The sequence below is a fragment of the Phacochoerus africanus genome, chromosome 1, assembly GCF_016906955.1.
Source record: "Phacochoerus africanus isolate WHEZ1 chromosome 1, ROS_Pafr_v1, whole genome shotgun sequence".
In the NCBI taxonomy this organism is placed as follows: domain Eukaryota; kingdom Metazoa; phylum Chordata; class Mammalia; order Artiodactyla; family Suidae; genus Phacochoerus; species Phacochoerus africanus.
The window spans coordinates 83,383,834-83,401,773 of record NC_062544.1 but is presented as its reverse complement, the minus strand read 5'-3'; the positions used below and the strand labels follow the sequence as shown (position 1 = coordinate 83,401,773).

At 37.9% G+C, this 17,940-nt stretch overlaps 1 protein-coding gene across 9 annotated transcripts in view; it reads left to right on the top strand.

Moving 5' to 3' along the window:
- Positions 1–17,940, top strand: part of ANKRD28 (ankyrin repeat domain 28) — a 222,888-nt gene that overhangs the window by 179,897 nt on the left and 25,051 nt on the right. For 8 of the 9 annotated variants that reach the window (XM_047768705.1, XM_047768713.1, XM_047768694.1 and 5 more), the window contains 6 exons: positions 1,099–1,213; positions 1,953–2,035; positions 4,896–4,959; positions 6,728–6,796; positions 9,440–9,580; positions 17,253–17,364. In XM_047768705.1, coding sequence (XP_047624661.1) covers positions 1,099–1,213; positions 1,953–2,035; positions 4,896–4,959; positions 6,728–6,796; positions 9,440–9,580; positions 17,253–17,364 — 584 coding nt within the window. Of the gene's footprint in view, positions 1–1,098; positions 1,218–1,952; positions 2,036–4,895; positions 4,960–6,727; positions 6,797–9,439; positions 9,581–17,252; positions 17,365–17,940 lie in introns of those variants that run through there. The other variant, XM_047768768.1, reaches the window with a different exon arrangement.

Sequence of the window (17,940 nt, the reverse complement as noted above, 5' to 3'; positions counted from 1 at the left end):
CAGATCTCATGAAAATTAGATAATAACTTAAAATGCCATGTACATGTATCTTTTGAAATTATGTTTATCATTTATTTGTTTTGTTTCCCTTATGAACACAGTTTCTCTGCTAGTTGATGTTGTTTTTTTAAAAACATTGCCAGATAGAAAACTTTGCCTTTCCATTGCAGTTTGAGTTACATAATAACAAAACTCGGTTGCATTTCTTTTAGCCTTTTTGAATATTTTGAACTATTTTTAGGATTTTCATTTATTTTCTGAACTTGTATTCTTTTGCATTTGAATTAGTACTAGTCAAGCTAAACTTTTCAATTAAAAAAACTTTGGAATACCTTACTTTAAAGCAGTGTTTCTCAAGCCATGTTCTAAGGAACTATTTGTTAGTACTACTCTTCAAGGCAATAGCCGTTTTTATTTTGCAGGGAAAAAGTAGGAATAGTTTCATGATCAAATCATTTGTGAAGCATTGCATGCTGTCTTGATGGTGTAGAGTGTGCACATTAAAGCTTTGGAAAGTCTTGCTCTAAAGAACTGTGTTGAATTTTGTTTTTATACAGTGATTTCTAAACTTATTAGATCCCAGAACCCTTTTGTAGTTTTTATTTATTTATTTTTTATTTTTTTATTTTTATTTTTTGTCTTTTTAAGGCTGCACTCATGGCGTATGGAAGTTCCTAGGCTAGAGGTTGAATTGGAGCAGTAGCTGCCGCCTCCACTACAGCCCCAGCAATGTAGGATCCTAACTGCCTCTGCAACCTACACCACAGCTCACGGCAACACCGGATCCTTAACCCACTGAGCAGGGCCAGGGATCGAACCCGTATCCTCATGTATGCTAGTTAGGTTCCACAACAGGAACTCTCCCTTTTGTAGTTCTTAAATCTGTTCAAATCCAGTGCCCAGTTCACAACATCACTTTAAGTATAAGATCTGTAAACCCACTGCCTGGCTCAATAAATATGCTGTGAATGAATTCTTTGGTTAAATTGCTCTATCTACTAGTTTGTGCTTGAATAGCCTTTTTCATTAGTTTCTGTGTGATAGATTTGACTTGATCTTTATACTGTCCAGTGTCTGATAGTATGTCATTTATTGTAGGAGCAGTAATCGACTGTGAGGATAAGAATGGTAACACCCCTTTGCACATAGCAGCGAGGTACGGCCATGAGCTGCTAATCAACACTCTCATTACAAGTGGTGCTGACACTGCAAAGTAAGTGCTTCTCAAGGTGTTGATGGCTGTGACAGGGAAACACAGAAGGAAAATCAGTTGCAGTTTTATAGATATTTCAAATAAAAAAAATGTGGGTTTTGTCCTTGATGTAGTGCTAATTGTTTGAGCTTTTCCCTCTTAATATTGACGATGTAATAGAATAGAATGTTTAGTATGATTTCATTGGATAAGCTAGCTTATTTTTACACGAAGTTGTTGATTTAGCCATATAGATATAAATTTGGGCTTTTTTCTCATCTCTGTAAGTAACTCTAGTTCATTAGTTTTATAAAATTTAATTATTGTATAAAGATTTTACAATTTATTCATTCTCCTTATGACAAACACAAGTTGCTTCTAAGTTTTTACTATTATAAAAACTACTCAGTGAACATTCTTAAACATTTTGCTTTGTGGTAATGAGTCTTAGCAGTGAGGCAAGGGGAGTGGATTTTGCTCCTGAGGCGAATGTCTGGAGAATTTTGGTTGTCATGATTTGGGAATGAGATTGTTATTGTCATCCAGTGTGGGTAGAGCCCAGGGACACTGGTGACATCTATAGGCACAGGATAGCACCCCCGACCCGACACACACAAAGTCCATAAGGACAGTAGTACTGAGATTGAAAAACCCTACTCTAAGAGGAAAGCTACTGGATAAGTTAAGTAGTTTCTTTTTTCTTTTTAATTTAAGTGATTATATTTTTCTTGTGATGAGGATGCCCTCCTATTTACTTTAGGCGTGGCATACATGGAATGTTCCCCCTCCATTTGGCAGCCTTAAGTGGTTTCTCAGATTGCTGTAGGAAACTTCTTTCTTCTGGTAAGTGGAACCTTCACAGACTGATTATCCTTTTTTTGTCTCCCCAAACTCTTCCTACCCCCTATCTTTAATATAGTCTTTTTATCCTGCTTTTCCAAGATGACGTACCAGTATGTCCAGCCCCTCTTAGAAGATGTTGGACCCTTTAATTTTAAGATTTGATTTTCTCTTTAGCTCTGGGAAAGGCTTTATTTTTCCAGAGATTTACTCCTTTCTCTTGGGGAATGGCATGTGGAATATTTCTAGAGCAATCCCTTTATGTCTAGAAGCAAAATATCTTCATTTGCATGCTTCCTTTTTAAGAGCTGATAGCAATTTTACAGTATTTTCTAGGTTTATTAAGTTATTTATGCCATATCTAATTACTGTTTTATAATACTGCAATAAATATTACTATAATTTTATGACCCTTATTAAATGCATAGTTATTAAATATGTAAGATTTAATTTACTTCTTTATTTATTTTTGCTTTTTAGGGCCGCACCCAGGGCATGTGGAATTTCCCAGGCTAGGGGTTGAATTGAGCTACAGCTGCCGGCCACAGCCACAACCACAGCAACGCGGGATCCGAGCCATGTCTATGCCCTATACCACAGCTCACGGCAGTGCTCATGGCCCACTGAGCGAGACCAAGGATCGAACCCACAACCTCATGGTTACTAGCCGGATTTGTTTCCACTGTTCCACAAGGGGAGCTCCCATAAGATTAAAATTTTTTTTTATAATGATTTTTATTTTTTCCATTATAGCTTGTTTACAGTGTTCTGTCAATTTTTTACTGTACAGCAAGGTGACCCAGTTACATATACACATATACATTTTTTTCTCACGTTATCATGCTCCATAGTAAGTGACTAGATACAGTTCCCAATGCTATACAGCTGATCTCATTACTTATCCATTCCAAAGACAATAGTTTATATTTCTTAACCCCAAATTCTCAATCCATCCCACTCCTTCCCTCCCCCTTGGCAACCACAAGTCACTTCTTTTTTTTTTTTTGTCTTTTTGCTATTTCTTGGGCCACTCCCGCAGCATATGGAGATTCCCAGGCTAGGGGTCTAATTGGAGCTGTAGCCACCAGCCTACACCAGAGCCACAGCAACACGGGATCTGAGCCGCATCTGCAACCTACACCACAGCTCACGGCAATGCCAAATCGTTAACCCACTGAGCAAGGGCAGGGACCGAACCCGCAACCTTATGGTTCCTAGTCGGATTCATTAACCACTGCGCCATGACAGGAACTCCAACAAGTCACTTCTCATGTCCATGATTTTTTTTTCTGTGGAAAGATTCCTTTGCGCTGTATACTAGATTCCATATATAAGTGATATCATGTGGTGTTTGTCTTTTTCTTTCTGACTTATTTCACTTAGTATGAGAGTCTCTAGTTCCATCCATGTTGCTGCAAATGGCATTATTTTGTTCTTTTTTATTACTGAGTAGTATTCCATTGTGTGTGTATACCACATCTAAATCCATTCATCTGTCAGTGGACATTTGGGTTGTTCCCATGTCTTGGCTGTTGTGAATAGTGCTGCAATGAACATGCAGGTACATGTGTCTTTTTCAAGGAAAGTTTTGTCCAGATATATGCCCAAGAATGGGATTGCTGGATCTTATGGTAGTTCTATGTATAGTTTTCTAAGATCCCTCCATACTGTTTTCCTTAGTGGTTGTACAAGATCTAATTTTAAATGATTCTATTTTTAAGCATGTTAGGAAAGTTGAGCAGATTTTGTATATTAATCCTTATGATTACTGAAAGAATTATGTGAAAATTTTTGTGAAAAATTAAGATGTGAAACAGGCACTTCTGAGTTTTTCTTAATATCTTTTAAGTGAGATAATTGTGTTTTGAGTGTTTTGTGTTTTGAGTGTTTTAGGTGTATGTATGTCTGCAAGCAATCGCATATTCATTTATCTATGAGAAAGAATTCTCAAAATCTCTTCTCAGTGTTAGTATCAATGCACAGGCAACAAAGCATCTATGGCTTTAACAAAAATGTTTTATTAAGACATAATTCACATTCCATACAATTCACTCTTAAAATTTACAATTCAGTGTTTTTTTGTATATTCACAAAGATGTGTGACCATGACTACAATGGGTTTTAGAACATTTCCCCACCACCTACAGCCCTAAGCAATCACTAATCTACTTTCTGTCCCAATCCACCTATTCTGGACAGTTGATAGAAATGAAACCACACAAGGTATGGTCTTTTGTAACTGATCTCTTTCACTTAAATGTTCTCAGGGGTCATCTAGTGTTATAAATATGTGTCAGTACTTTCTTTTTTATTGCTAAATAATATTCCATTGTATCTTATGGCTTTTAAACATGTATATTTTTAAACAACTACATTTGTCCTAAAACCCTCAGTCCTTTAGTGGTAATTTTTTTTAAAATGTTGTAGGAGTTCCTGTTGTGGCACAGCAGAAACAAATCCGACTAGGATCCATGAGGTTGCAGGTTTAATCCCTGGCCTTGCTCAGTGGGTTAAGTATCCGGCATTGCTGTGAGCTGTGGTGTAGGTCGCAGACACTTCTTGGATCTAGCATTGCTGTGGCTGTGGCGTAGGCCGGCAGCTGTAGCTCTGATTAGACCCTTGGCCTAGGAACCAACATGTGCTATGAGTGTGGCCCTAAAAAGCAAATAATATATATATATTTATACATTATTAATCTATTTTCAATTAATTTGTACCTATTTGTAATTCATAGTTTTTTTTAAGATTGGAGGTATGTGATTTTTAGCATTTTTTGACAAAATATTTTAATATAAAGTACCATGTCTATAAAGTGCCATATCTAATATCTATATTATTATGTGAGACATATTCATTCTTGTAGGATTTGATATAGATACTCCAGATGATTTTGGCAGGACCTGTCTACATGCAGCTGCAGCTGGAGGGTATGTTAGCAACATTTTTGCTTTTTTAAAGAAAAAGGTACCTGATTGTGGCAGTTTTCCTCTTACCTGTGTTTTTCTATAACATAACAGGAGTTGTTTGGGGAAAAAAGTTGAGTATGGTAGAAATTGCTTCCCCTGCCCTGCCCATCTTCTTCCACCTAAGTTGAATTGTAAATTCTTCCACCTAAGTTGTAAATTGGGGCAATAGAACAAACCTGCAAAGAGACTATATGAGAAAAATCAGTCCTGGATAAGTGAAAAAATACATGTCCTCAAATTACCATACCATCACATTGGGAATTTTCTGGATAATACTAGGATTCTTTGTAAAGCTGTTTGTGGTTTTTTAATCCTAATTTCAGGGAAAAAAACATTGATCTATTCATGTCTTTCTAGTACTAATGTATAGGAAGAGGAAGCTTGGAAGATTTTGGACTAAGTTTTAAACATTAAATGCTAGAAGAAATTAGGCAGTTGGTTTGAATGAACAAATTTTCATGCTGCTAAGCTTTTGATCATTTAGACCCCAAATCTCTGATAAACTGTTTAATTCATGATGACTTATCAAAAGGACATTTGCAAGAATTTTATTTCCAATAATAATTCCTTGAAGAGTCCCAGGGGATAAATTTTCAGAGGACAAATTTTCTGAACCAAGACTCCCATTAGGCTGGTCTCAGTTGAAGAAATGGATTGTAAACATGTGACTAGGTCCTCTTGTTCTTCCAAGGTCACCAAAGAACCTTCCAGTTAAAACTTAGCTCCCATGTTACTTGCCTACAGAGTAAGAGACAGCAGACAGCAGATCTCTGATCACTTGGCAGTTACAGTTTTCATTGTAACATAGGAAATTGATGTTTAGGTTTATAAAATTAAATTAAATGGAGTTCCTGTCATGGCTCAGTGGTTAACGAATCCGACTAGGAATCATGAGGTTGTGGGTTTGATCCCTGGCCTCGCTCAGTGGGTTAAGGATCCGGCGTTGCCGTGAGCTGTGGTGTAGGTCGCAGACGTGGCTCATATCCTGCGTTGCTGTGGCTCTGGCGTAGGCTGGCGGCTACAGCTCCAATTGGACCCCTAGCCTGGAAACCTCCATACGCCAAGGGAACGGCCCAAGAAATGGCAAAAAAGACCAAAAAAAAAAAAAATTACATGAAGTTCCCTGGTAGCCTAGTGGTTAAGGATCTTGCATTATCATTGCTGTGGCTCAGGTTTGATCCCTGACCTGGGGACTTCCACATGCTCCTGGCATGGCCCCCCAAAAAACCCCAAAGATTACAGAAATGCCCATGTATATAATATGCTCTCATACAATTTTAACTAAGGATTCGTCTTAAGCAGTTACATTATAGGAGATAAGGGAAAGCTAACCTGGGACATTATCTGTATTTTCATGTTTGTTTCTTTGTTTTTAACCCATTTTAATTTAGTATTAAAAACCATTTAAATTTAAATCATTCATTTATAAGCATATTGTTTTAAATATGTTTTAGAGGTTCCTAAAAACTCTTCTGGAACTTTTACAAATTGAACTTGGAAGTAGTGAAAACATGATTCATTTGTTATTTCCTGTCAATATGCTAATATGTATATAAATAACCTTTTAAAGTTCTAGATAAGATGAATTTTAATGTTTTTATCTTCATAAAATATAAATCATACTATTTTATTCACTTTACCCTCATTTGAAAACTTCTATGCTTATTTAAACCTCCCATTGTCATTACAAAATTACTGACAATTATGTCTTCTGTTTTTTTCCTGGTAGGAATCTGGAGTGCCTAAACCTTCTGCTGAATACTGGTGCAGACTTTAACAAAAAGGACAAATTTGGGAGGTAGGGTGTGATATAGTTCATCTATAGAGCCTAATTAATGTTATTTAACTTAATGCCTTACCTGACCTTCTGATTTGGCTTCTGAGAGTTAACTGAATAATTTTGCTGTCATCATGATTCAGTTGAGAGGCCCAAATAACTTCTAAATATTCATTCTGACCCACAGCCTTCTTCTAGCTGGGCCTCTGCCGCAGCCCGGGCTACCAGCCACAGCTATAGTTTATCAGCCCTTCTCTATCTCTTAATGTCATTCCATCTCCATCCTTCATTATAGCCGGGAAAATCTAAACCCTCTGTGCTCCATCAAAAAAACTCACAGGACCTGGAACTCAGTTGGGTTCTCCATTCCTTCAAGTCATTCTTTTGTCAGAGACTCTATTGCCTATATTTGGTTCCGGAGCATTAGATAGAAAGAGGGAGGAAATAGGTTACAGGTGTATATATTATTTTTCTTTCTCCTCTTCTGACTCCCTCCACACACCCTGAGTATGATCTGCAGGAAAGCACCTGTGGATAAAGAGTCCCTTGGTAGTCCCTCAGCCAGTCCTCATTCTCACTGTTCAGCCTCAGGCCTCAGGGTTACTAGCGTCTATGATTGTAGTACTTAAAGCTGTCATTATCTACTAAGGTGCTTAGAGTGGAAATTGACCCAGATACTGTTAGAACCATATAGGAAAGGACTGAAGGCAGTTTGAATTGATTTGAAAAATAGAGGTGAGCACACTGTAGTGCATACAGAAGTCAAAATATAATGTACACATTGAGACTTATATGTTATAAACCACTGTTACCTCATTTTAAAAGAAGAAAGAAAAATAGATGGCAATATGAGCAAAATTGTGTGTGTCAAGAGTTGACAATAGTTTCAGAGTATATGACAAGAGAGGGTGTGTGTGTCCAAAGAAAATGTGTGAATGTGTATCAGTGCATGGGATTGGGCCCATGCAGAAATCAATAGAATATGTGTGGTAGGGAATGTGTATGAGAAAAGGAAAAACTACTATCTGACCCTGTTACTACTTTAAGGAACAGATTACAAAGAAAATAATAACCCATAAAATCAAAAACTAGTTTGTTTGACTTTAGAATGCAATATTTTTATAGCTATAATTTATTTTTATAAGTAAACTTTAATCTAGCGTATATTAGTTAATTTGTAGCATTTGGAGCATTCTATACTAAGAGATGGCTTCTAAAACATTCTGAGTTTAAAAGCTTAAAAGTAATACAGGGTTAATTGCATTTCCAGAAATAGAATTACTATACTGGGAGTTCCCGTCATGGCGCAGTGGTTAACAAATCCGACTAGGAATCATGAGGTTACGGGTTCGGTCCCTGCCCTTGCTCAGTGGGTTGACGATCCGGCATTGCCGTGAGCTGTGGTGTAGGTTGCAGACGCGGCTCGGATCCCGCGTTGCTGTGGCTCTGGTGTTGTTCAGTGGCTACAGCTCCAATTCGACCCCTAGGCTGGGAACCTCCATATACCTCGGGAGCGGCCCAAAGAAATAGCAAAAAGATTAAAAAAAAAAAAAAATTACTATACTGTTGTCCAATAAAGTAAAATAATGCTTTACTGTCGTTTTACCAGGTAAATGTTTTAAAAAATATTATACCACAAAGACTAAATTATACCATGGACTAAATTTACCTTCACTTTTTTTTTTAAATGAAAAGTCACGGGATCATTATGTTTTGTAATCTAAAGACAAGCTCCTAAATTTAATAACATTCTTTTTTATTTCAGTAACTGGGAAGAAATAAACTACAAATATTTAGTCTTTAGAAATTAAAACAGTACTCTAACTCTTCAGAGTGGTGAACAGTCTTCAAAACAATGCATTTTTGGGGAGTTCCCATCATGGTGTAGCAGAAACAAATCCAACTAGGAACCATGAGGTTACAGGTTCAATATCTGGCATCGCTCAATGGATTAAGGATACGGCATTGCCGTGAGCTGTGGTGTAGGTCGCAGACATGGATCAGATCTGGCATCGCTGTAGTCTGTGGCATAGGCCGGCAGCTATAGCTCCAGTTAGGACCCTAGCCTGGGAACCTCCATATGCCACAGGTGCGACCCTAAAAAGAAGCAAAAAATAAAAACTATGCATTTCTTGCTTGAGAAATCTGATATTAACTGTGTAGCTCAACCATGTAATTGATATAGCAGCATTTTTTTAATGCTTCCATGTTTTTTTTAACCTTTTATTCTTCCACTGAGGCATGAACAGAAGCTGCTCCCTCTGTCCTATGAAATATTTTTATTAGTGTAGGGGAAGCTTTGTTAAAATGAAAGTTTTCCCAGATTGTTGATGGCATTGGGGAGAAACAAAAATGAAAGTTTTCAAATTTCAGAGCAGAATATGAAAGTTGTCTGTGATTCAGTCAGAAGAGTAGAATTGTTACTCTAGGAACCATGAAATAATTTAACCATTTCTATCTTATTTTGTATTCCTACCATCTTAGTTTGGCTCTCTGCCATCTTAGTTTCTCCTCCCACTGAAAGACTTAGTATATAGCAGAAATCAGTCTCAGGCTCACTGTAAATACAGTATCTGTAACTGGTTGCATCAATATGCATGTGTTTACTGGTGTGCATCCCTGACCTCTCTCTCTCTCTCTTTTTTTTTATATTGGGTTTGAAAGATCTCCACTGCACTATGCTGCTGCCAATTGCAATTACCAGTGCCTGTTTGCTCTTGTGGGCTCAGGAGCAAGTGTGAATGACCTTGATGAAAGAGGGTGCACACCCCTGCACTATGCAGCCACGTCAGACACAGATGGCAAGTAAGTGTGATGTGATTATTGTTCTATAGACCAGCACCTTCTGGATAGAGGGCAGGTTTTATAGCAAATTTATATTTCTTTTTTGTACTTTTTGTTATTGATTATCTTTCCCTGAGTCTTTTAGTGGGGAAATAAATCGGTTTCATAATTACTTTCTGGTCGTAGTAACTACTACCTTCCTCTCCACAACTTGCCCTGAGAACTAATCAGGTAGAAAAAAGAAAAAGGTTCCTTCTCATCCTCCCTGCCAAAAACATCTAAATATCAATCACCTCCTTGTTTTTTCAATCTGACTTCTTGGAGGCAGCAGTCCTGAGTGTATCACAGGGAGAGGGAAAAAGGTATGCTTTCCAGGGCTTTCCGTTTCCAAGAGATATGCAGCCAGGGTCATCAGAAGACTGGGCAGATTGGATTACCATTTTCCTTCATGTTCCCAAGGGGTCCTTTTAAATTGGTATCCAAATAGGGAATAATTGAACTGGCAAAATCTGGCATATAGTTGGTTCTGAATATTGCTTACATAAGTTAATTAGATAGATAACAGAGTAAACGAAGGCCAAGAATGACTAAATAGAAATAAGAGAATGAGAGGGAGTTCCCACGTGGTGCATTGGGATGAGATCGGATCTGCGATATCTCTACGCACCGGGACGCAGGTTTGATCCCCAGCCTGGTACAGTGGGTTAGAGGATCCAACATTGCCACAGCTGTGGCATAGGTTGAAACTGCAGATCTTCTCTCCGGCCCAGGAACTCCATATGCCTAGAGGCAGCCCAAAAGAGAAAAGGAAAAAAGAAAGAATTAGAGATTTATAAATTCTTTCATAATCAGTATTCACTGAGTGTTGATCAGACCTATTTATAGTGCCCTAACATATTGCCTTCTTGGAAGAAAATGAATTCATTAGAGATAAAGAAGAGATTGTCAGTGTCTGTGGTCCCCATTTGTCTGGACCATTGAAAAGTAAAAATACCCATAGGAAAAAGAACTAATGTTTTCTAGGGAAAGATTGTGTAAAATAGACTTTAAGGAAATTGCATTTAACATGGAACTATTTCTTTAGTTTTTAACATTTACTTTTTTACCTTCAAAACAAAAAGCATAATTCGATGGTATTATTTCCAAGCATTAATTTATTATAAACTCCATAATTTCAAATCCATTTCTATAAACAATGCTTTGTTATGTTGGATTTGTGGCTAAAATTCTAATATTGAAAGCACTAGTGAAATGTACTATCTGTCAGTTTTGCAGATTCAGAGGGCTGTGTGTTTCGTTGCTCAAAGCCATTTTTTAAATAAGGGATTTGAGGGTCCAAGATCTTTGGCTCCAGGGGGGCTCTTAGAACCAGTCCCCCTCAGGTACTGAGAGATGATGTGTTTTCTATTTGGAGGAATATATCCCTTTCTACAATTTCATGTATACCAGGATGGTTGTAGATAGATTTTGAGAGAAGTTAAATTATTTGAAATATGTTTTTGGATAGTAGAGCTTTAAAGAAAATCTGTATAAAGACTATAGATCAGGAGTTCCCAGTGTGGCTCAGCAGAAACAAATCTGATTAGTATCCATGAGGATCCCTGGCTGCGCTCAGTGGGCTAAGGATCTAACATTGCTGTGAGCTGTGGTGTAGGTCACAGGCATCACTCGAATCCCTTGTAGCTGTGGCTGTGGCTGAGGCACAGGCCAGTGGCTACAGCTCTGAATCAGCCTCTAGCCTGGGAACCTCCATGTGCCAGAGGTGCAGCCCTAAAAAGACAAAAAAAAAAAAAAAACGTTGGAGTTCCCGTCGTGGTGCAGTGGTCAACGAATCCGACTAGGAACCATGAGGTCGCGGGTTCGGTCCCTGCCCTTGCTCAGTGGGTTAACGATCCGGCGTTGCCGTGAGCTGTGGTGTAGGTTGCAGACGCGGCTCGGATCCCGCGTTGCTGTGGCTCTGGCGTAGGCCGGTGGCTACAGCTCCGATTGGACCCCTAGCCTGGGAACCTCCATATGCCGCGGGAGCAGCCCAAGAAATAGCAAAAAGACAAAAAAAAAAAAAAGAAAAGTATAAATCAGAAAATGTTTTGGTAAACTTGGATGAGTAGATTATTCTCTGATAAATTTTGTAATTTTAAGATTTGATTTATAGATTTTCCTAAAGTAGGTTATACCTAAAATGACTATCAACCGCATCAATAGTCCTCCCACTGTTCCCCTGGACTGTTTATTGGGTGTTGCTCAGCATGATCAACATGAATTCCACTGAGGTCATAGCACACAGATATTACCCTATGGCCCTCCAGCCTTTAGACAGTTACACTAAATATGAATTCTTTTTTTTTGCTTTTTGCTTTTTTAGGGCTGAACCTGTGGCATATGGAGGTTCCCAGGCTAGGGGTAGAATCAGAGCTGCAATTGCCAATCTACACCACAGCCACAGCAATGTGGGATCCGAGCCTCATCAGTGACCTAAACCACAGCCCCCAGCAATGCCAGATCCTTAACCCGCTGAGCGAGGCCAGGGATTGAGTCTGCATCCTCATGTATAGTAAGTAGTTGGGTTTGTTAGCGCTGAGCCACAGCGGGAATTCCCTAAATCTGAATTCTTAACAGAAACAAAGGATGACAGTGTTCAACCCAGTTTTTGAGATTTGTGGTTTTATTTTAAACCAATCTACTTTTTCTTTAGAATTGTATTTAGTATTAAAGTGAATTAAATTGTTAGAGCAATAGGTTAGAGATATTTATAATTTAAACACTTAATTCTCAGTACCTGCACAAGCAGCCTGATGTGTTATCCAAAAGACCCAGTTTAAATCTTGGGGTCTTCATATTATTAACCTCTGAGCCTGAGTGAGTAATTTTTAAGTAAAAGTTTCTTTATCTGTAAAATTAGAATGAAATCTACTTCTTAAAATTGTGGGGGAAAATGAGATCATGTGTATAAAAAGAATCTAGCACTGGTTTTGGAAGCCTCTTTCTTGTCTTTAAAGTATCATAATCCCAGAGGTTTTGTCTAATACCATCGTTTATCAACTCACTGTTAAATCCCTGAGAACCTTCTGGAAGGTATTCACCACAGTAACCATTTTAGGATACCAGAGGCATCCTTTCAGTAAGTGATTGTTTTGGAGGCTTAAATAGTAGAATTAAAGAGTTGGTTTATTTTTCTAAACTCCAAAGATTTAATTCCCAGAAAGGGGTTCTTCCGCTAAAGCAAGAATGAAATGTTTTCTAAAAGAAGAAACAAACTTCCCATGGCTTCAGATTACTGTTATTCAGTATGTGTGTTTGTTGGATTTTTTTTTAATGGTTATTTAATAATGTCCTGTCATCATCCCCAGGGAAAGTTGTGTATACTTTGGAAATTTTGACACTCTGCCGTTGGTTTTCTAGTGACTGAAGTAATTAAAATTCTCTGCCTTGTGTCCCTCTGCCCTTACCTTCAGTAAATGTTAGAAAAATACATGAAATCACTCCTGACTTGTTGTAGTCATCCTGCTTACCACCTCCCGCATCCTGATTCCTCCATTCTCTATAGGCAGTAAGGACTCAGCAAACAAATACATAGTTGCTTCCACGAAGAAACATATTAAATGTACTAAATATTAATAAATTAAAAACCTTTTTGCCATTTGAAGAGAGGGAGGGCTGACGTTGAGCACGATGGTGAGGACCCACCCCATGCCCGTGTGGTGTGCCTAAGGGAAGGCCAGGTTTGTTTTTTCTGGTTATATAGAAGGAAGAAATCCTCCTTATGCTTTTTCTTTGATAACCACCATTAACCCACGTGTTTCTCTTTGCTGATGTAATGTCCCTCATAGTGTGTGTCCATAGCCTTTTCTGTGTTCATAGAATTGTATATACATGTGTTTGTGGATGTATAGATATATTTATGGAGATTTTTCCTCACAAAAGTGGGATCATATTTTGCTCTAATAGCATTGTTTTTCATCTGTTTTGAACTTTATATATGGAATCATATGGTTTTCAGTTTAGAACTTTTATAATCCTTAGGCTTATTCCTAAGTATTTGATGTTTTTATTGCCAAGATAAATCCTCAAATTTCCTATTGTTGTAAAATAGAGAGATACACTTGACTTTTGTATATGACTCTGTATTTGGCAGCCTCGTTTTGTGAATGTGTGTGAGACACCGTTGGGTTGGTACTAGCTCTGCCACTTGCTGGAGGGCTTGGGCGGGTTACTTACTAACCTCTCAGTGCATTTCCTCTGTGAGGTGGAAATGATAGTCTGACCTAACTCGTTGCCGTATGAGGTATAAAATATCTGAACTGCTTAGAACCATACCTGACACTAGCTGTAATTACACTAGCTATAATTTTAAAACTGCTTAATGTCTATCTGTCTCTCTTTTCTTTTTTCTTTCCTTTTTTTTTTTTTCTTCTTCCTTTTGGTAAAGACAGATACTGTTGTTCACTGTGATGGCGGAGAGTAGTTAGGAAGGGCCTCAGGGCCTCTGGTGACCATACCATGTTCCCTGCCCTGGGTTGAGTAGCCCTTTCCTAGAGCTCTGACCAGCCATGGGACACACAGGTTTGAATCAGTCAGAACTTGTACCAGAAAAGGTAGTAGGAATTCATGGGTGGTAGGGAAGAGTAGCAGAAATTTAAATAGTTAAATCACTGATTTAAATTACATGCTTAATTGGGATGAATAAATTTAATTTGTCTTAACAAATGAGGAAAACAAAATATTTAACAGTAAGCATGGTTTATTACTTAGCTATTTAGCCGTAAATATTCTACCAGATTTTGCATACATAGTTTATTTTAGTGGGAGGAGACAGATTGTAGAGAATCTTGGTTTATTAATTTTCTGAGTTTTATAAAATGAGCATGAGTTAACTTACAACAAGAAAAAGAACTAGGATTGACTCTCCTCATCTGCAAATTAAAAGTGAGGTCCAGATTTTTAAGGTCAAGCAGTGTTGTGGTTCAGTATTTTATAAGCACCCAGGTTAAAGTAGCACTAACTCATTGACTCCTAACTCATCGACTGCTGTGTTCTTTCTAGCATAGAAAGAGCACTTGATGAAGAGAAGACCTGAGTTCTAGTCCTTGCTTTGTCATATTCTAGCCAAAAGATTGGGAGCAAGTAATTTAATTTTCTTGAATGTCAGTAATTTTTTTCATTTGTTAAAGATAATGCTCAAAGTAGTTATGAAAATTCATGTTGCTTAGCAAAATCTAAAAGGTGTGGCACTAGAAATAATTTTATAAACCATTTCTTAGTCTTTGTTTTGTTATAGGAGACTAGTCATCTCGTAATGTGAGTGTAAACTATTAACGAAGTAACATGATTCAATAAGAACTACTGCATGTATTATGGTTAAATTATTTCACATTTTTTGATGCTGCGCACTTGCAACTAGTCACTGTAAATAGTGCTTTGAGAGTTGCTCTCCTACTTCAGAAAGTAAACGTGAACTTACCTACTTGTTTTGCTTTCTCTAAATAAATTATTTCAGTACTCCTGTATCAGCAAGTTATCTTAAAATAGTTTGTTCCACTGATAGACTCCGTCTTATATTCAGGTCTCCGTAAGGAGAACTATTTCTGTTTTATAGTTCACATGTGGGGAACTTGATTAAAGATTAAAAAGATATGCCCTTAGGTGAGATATTTGTGCCTGTGAAGCAAGACTGTTCTCCCAGCCCAGCAGGTCTTTTCTCCATCCCAGTGAGCATTGACCTCTGGGCTGGGTACTTAGTAAGACTGTGTACAGTCTACATACTGCCTTAAACACTTCCTAGAGTGTTCTCAGAGCTAGTTTAGGAATGTCAGAAAATACCAGACTTGTTCCTTTAGAGTCAGATTTGGGTGTTGTTGCCATTGTTTTATCATAGTGATAGTTTAGTTCATCTTTGACTAATAATTTTTGCTGTGCATAAATATCAAAATTCCACTTTAAAGGATGAACATTTGGAAGTTCCCATTGTGGCTCAGTGGTAACAAGCCCAACTAGTATCCATGAGGATGTGGGTTCAATCCCTGGCCTCACTCAGTGGGTTAAGGATCCAGCGTTGCCATGAGCTGTGGTGTAGGTAGCTGACGCAGCTCAGATCCTGCATTACTGTGGCTGTGGTGTAGGCCGGCAACTGTAGCTCTGATTCAACTCCTAGCCTGGGAGCCTCTATATGCTGCGGGTGCGGCCCTAAAAAGCCTATATATATATATAAACATTTGCTACCATTGGGCATACTATGATACATGTAGGTTCTGTAATTCCTAAGAGATCTAAAGGATTTTAAGTAGTTCATCATTAAAGAAATAAGGGTTAACATCTCAAAGAACGGTCCTCATGTATTGATGACAAAGGTTACTCCTAAGAGCTCACTTAACATTGCTCCAGAGTTCCTTTCCACTTGTTTTTATATAACTTCAGTATGCTTTTTGCAAACCTGCCAAGGAGTACTGTAGATTTTCTCCCCTGTTAGTGGAGTTAGTATTTAGTTAGACATATTGCATATTAGACAAATTATCACTGAATAATTATGGTCTTAGAATTTTAGCATGAATGGATTTTAGATTGTTTAGTTGAATTTCTACCCCCATCTACCAGATGAATAAACAGAAGCTATTTTAGGAGTTCTCTTGCGTCACAGCAGGTTAAGGATTGATGTTTTCACTGTAGCAAGTTGGGTGGCTACTGTGGTGCAGATTTGATCCCTGCCCCACATGCCACAGGCACAGCCAAAAAACAAACAAAACAAGCCATTTCACCATAAAGATGAAACATTTTGTCAGAGATCACTAATATCAAACTAACTCTAGAGGTAAATTTTTAAATGTCTGATTCAGTACTATTTTCTTTTTTGGTACAGTAACAATAAAATTTATCAAAATTATAACAAATTGTGAACCTAGGAGTTACTATTGTGGCTCAGCAGTAACGAACCCAACTTATTTCCATGAGGATGTAGATTAGGTACCTGACCTCTCTCTGTGGGTTGAGGATCCGGCATTGCTGTGAGCTGTGGTGTAGGTTGCAGATGCGGCTCGGTTCTGGTGTGGGCCAGCAGCTACAGCTCTGATTCGACCCCTAGCCTGGGAACTTCCATGTGTCATGGGTTCAGCCCTAAAAAGCAAAAAAAAAAAAAAAATTTGAATCTTGTAGTTATTTTCCTCATATTTTAATAGCACAGGAATGAAGTGTATCTCCCATGGGAAGGTCTTTCTTGTTACCCACATACCACTTTTGCGCTTTTCCACACTTCTCAGGCCTGTAATGCAGGATCATTCAATTCTGACCTTGGTTTCAGAACATATTTTTATATCCTTTCGTGAGCTTCCCAATGAGATATCATACTTACTGTGTGTTCCGGAGAGATCATAATGCTCACTGCCACTACAAGTTCAGTCTAATCAAACATTGTCTGAGTGGACTAGCTGGTACTGTAGATAGTGACTATGTACAAAAGAGCCTTCAGGTATACCGGGCTTGCCAACAGACTGAATAAAGAAGATTCTCTTGTGAACATTTAATTTGTATTTTTATGATACTTAAAATTGATGTCATTTAAATGACAAATTTATGCAGTGTGGCTATATTTAAGATTTTTACATTACTTAAGTGTAAGAAAAATTGCCAGTTTTTAGTTTGTCTCTGCTTTTGTCATTGGTTAAAATGCAGGATTTAAAATTTTGAGTATGTATTACTGTAATAGGTGCCTGGAATACTTACTAAGAAATGATGCAAATCCAGGGATCCGGGACAAGCAAGGATACAATGCAGTTCATTATTCAGCTGCGTATGGTCACCGTCTGTGTCTTCAGCTGGTAAGATGCCTGAGTTCTTGTGGAAGGACCAGTGTGAGTTCGTATTCTAATAATGTAATGAAAATGAGAATAAATGAATCAAGAAACAAATCCTGTTGCTTTTTAGCATTTTTATAATCCCTCTCTCTCTCAAATTCATACTTGCCTCATTAAGCTTTCTCTCATTCCCCCTTCTCTTTCACAAAGAAAAGAGGAAATTAGATCTCTGAAGGGGGCTGCTTGAATCTTTCCTTAGAGTCCCCCACCACCATGTAGCATTTATTCCCTTGCCCCTTTAAGGGATTTGCAGAAGGTTGTAAAGGACTGTAACTATGTCACAAGTGAGAAATAAATGTGAGAGGAAAGTTCTCTGTATGTATATGTGTGTGTGTGTAAAACAATTCTGAAATACTCGATCTTTTAACCATCTCTCTGCAAGGGAGACTCATCTTCCACAAAGGAACTTTTTATTTCAACTGTGGTCTCATTCCTGAATATATGCAACATTCCCCCCACTTTCCCAAACCAAACAGAAAGGAAAAGACAAGTTAAATGATTCTCAAGTGTTTAGCATATGCTTAAAGGGAAGCTTCCCTC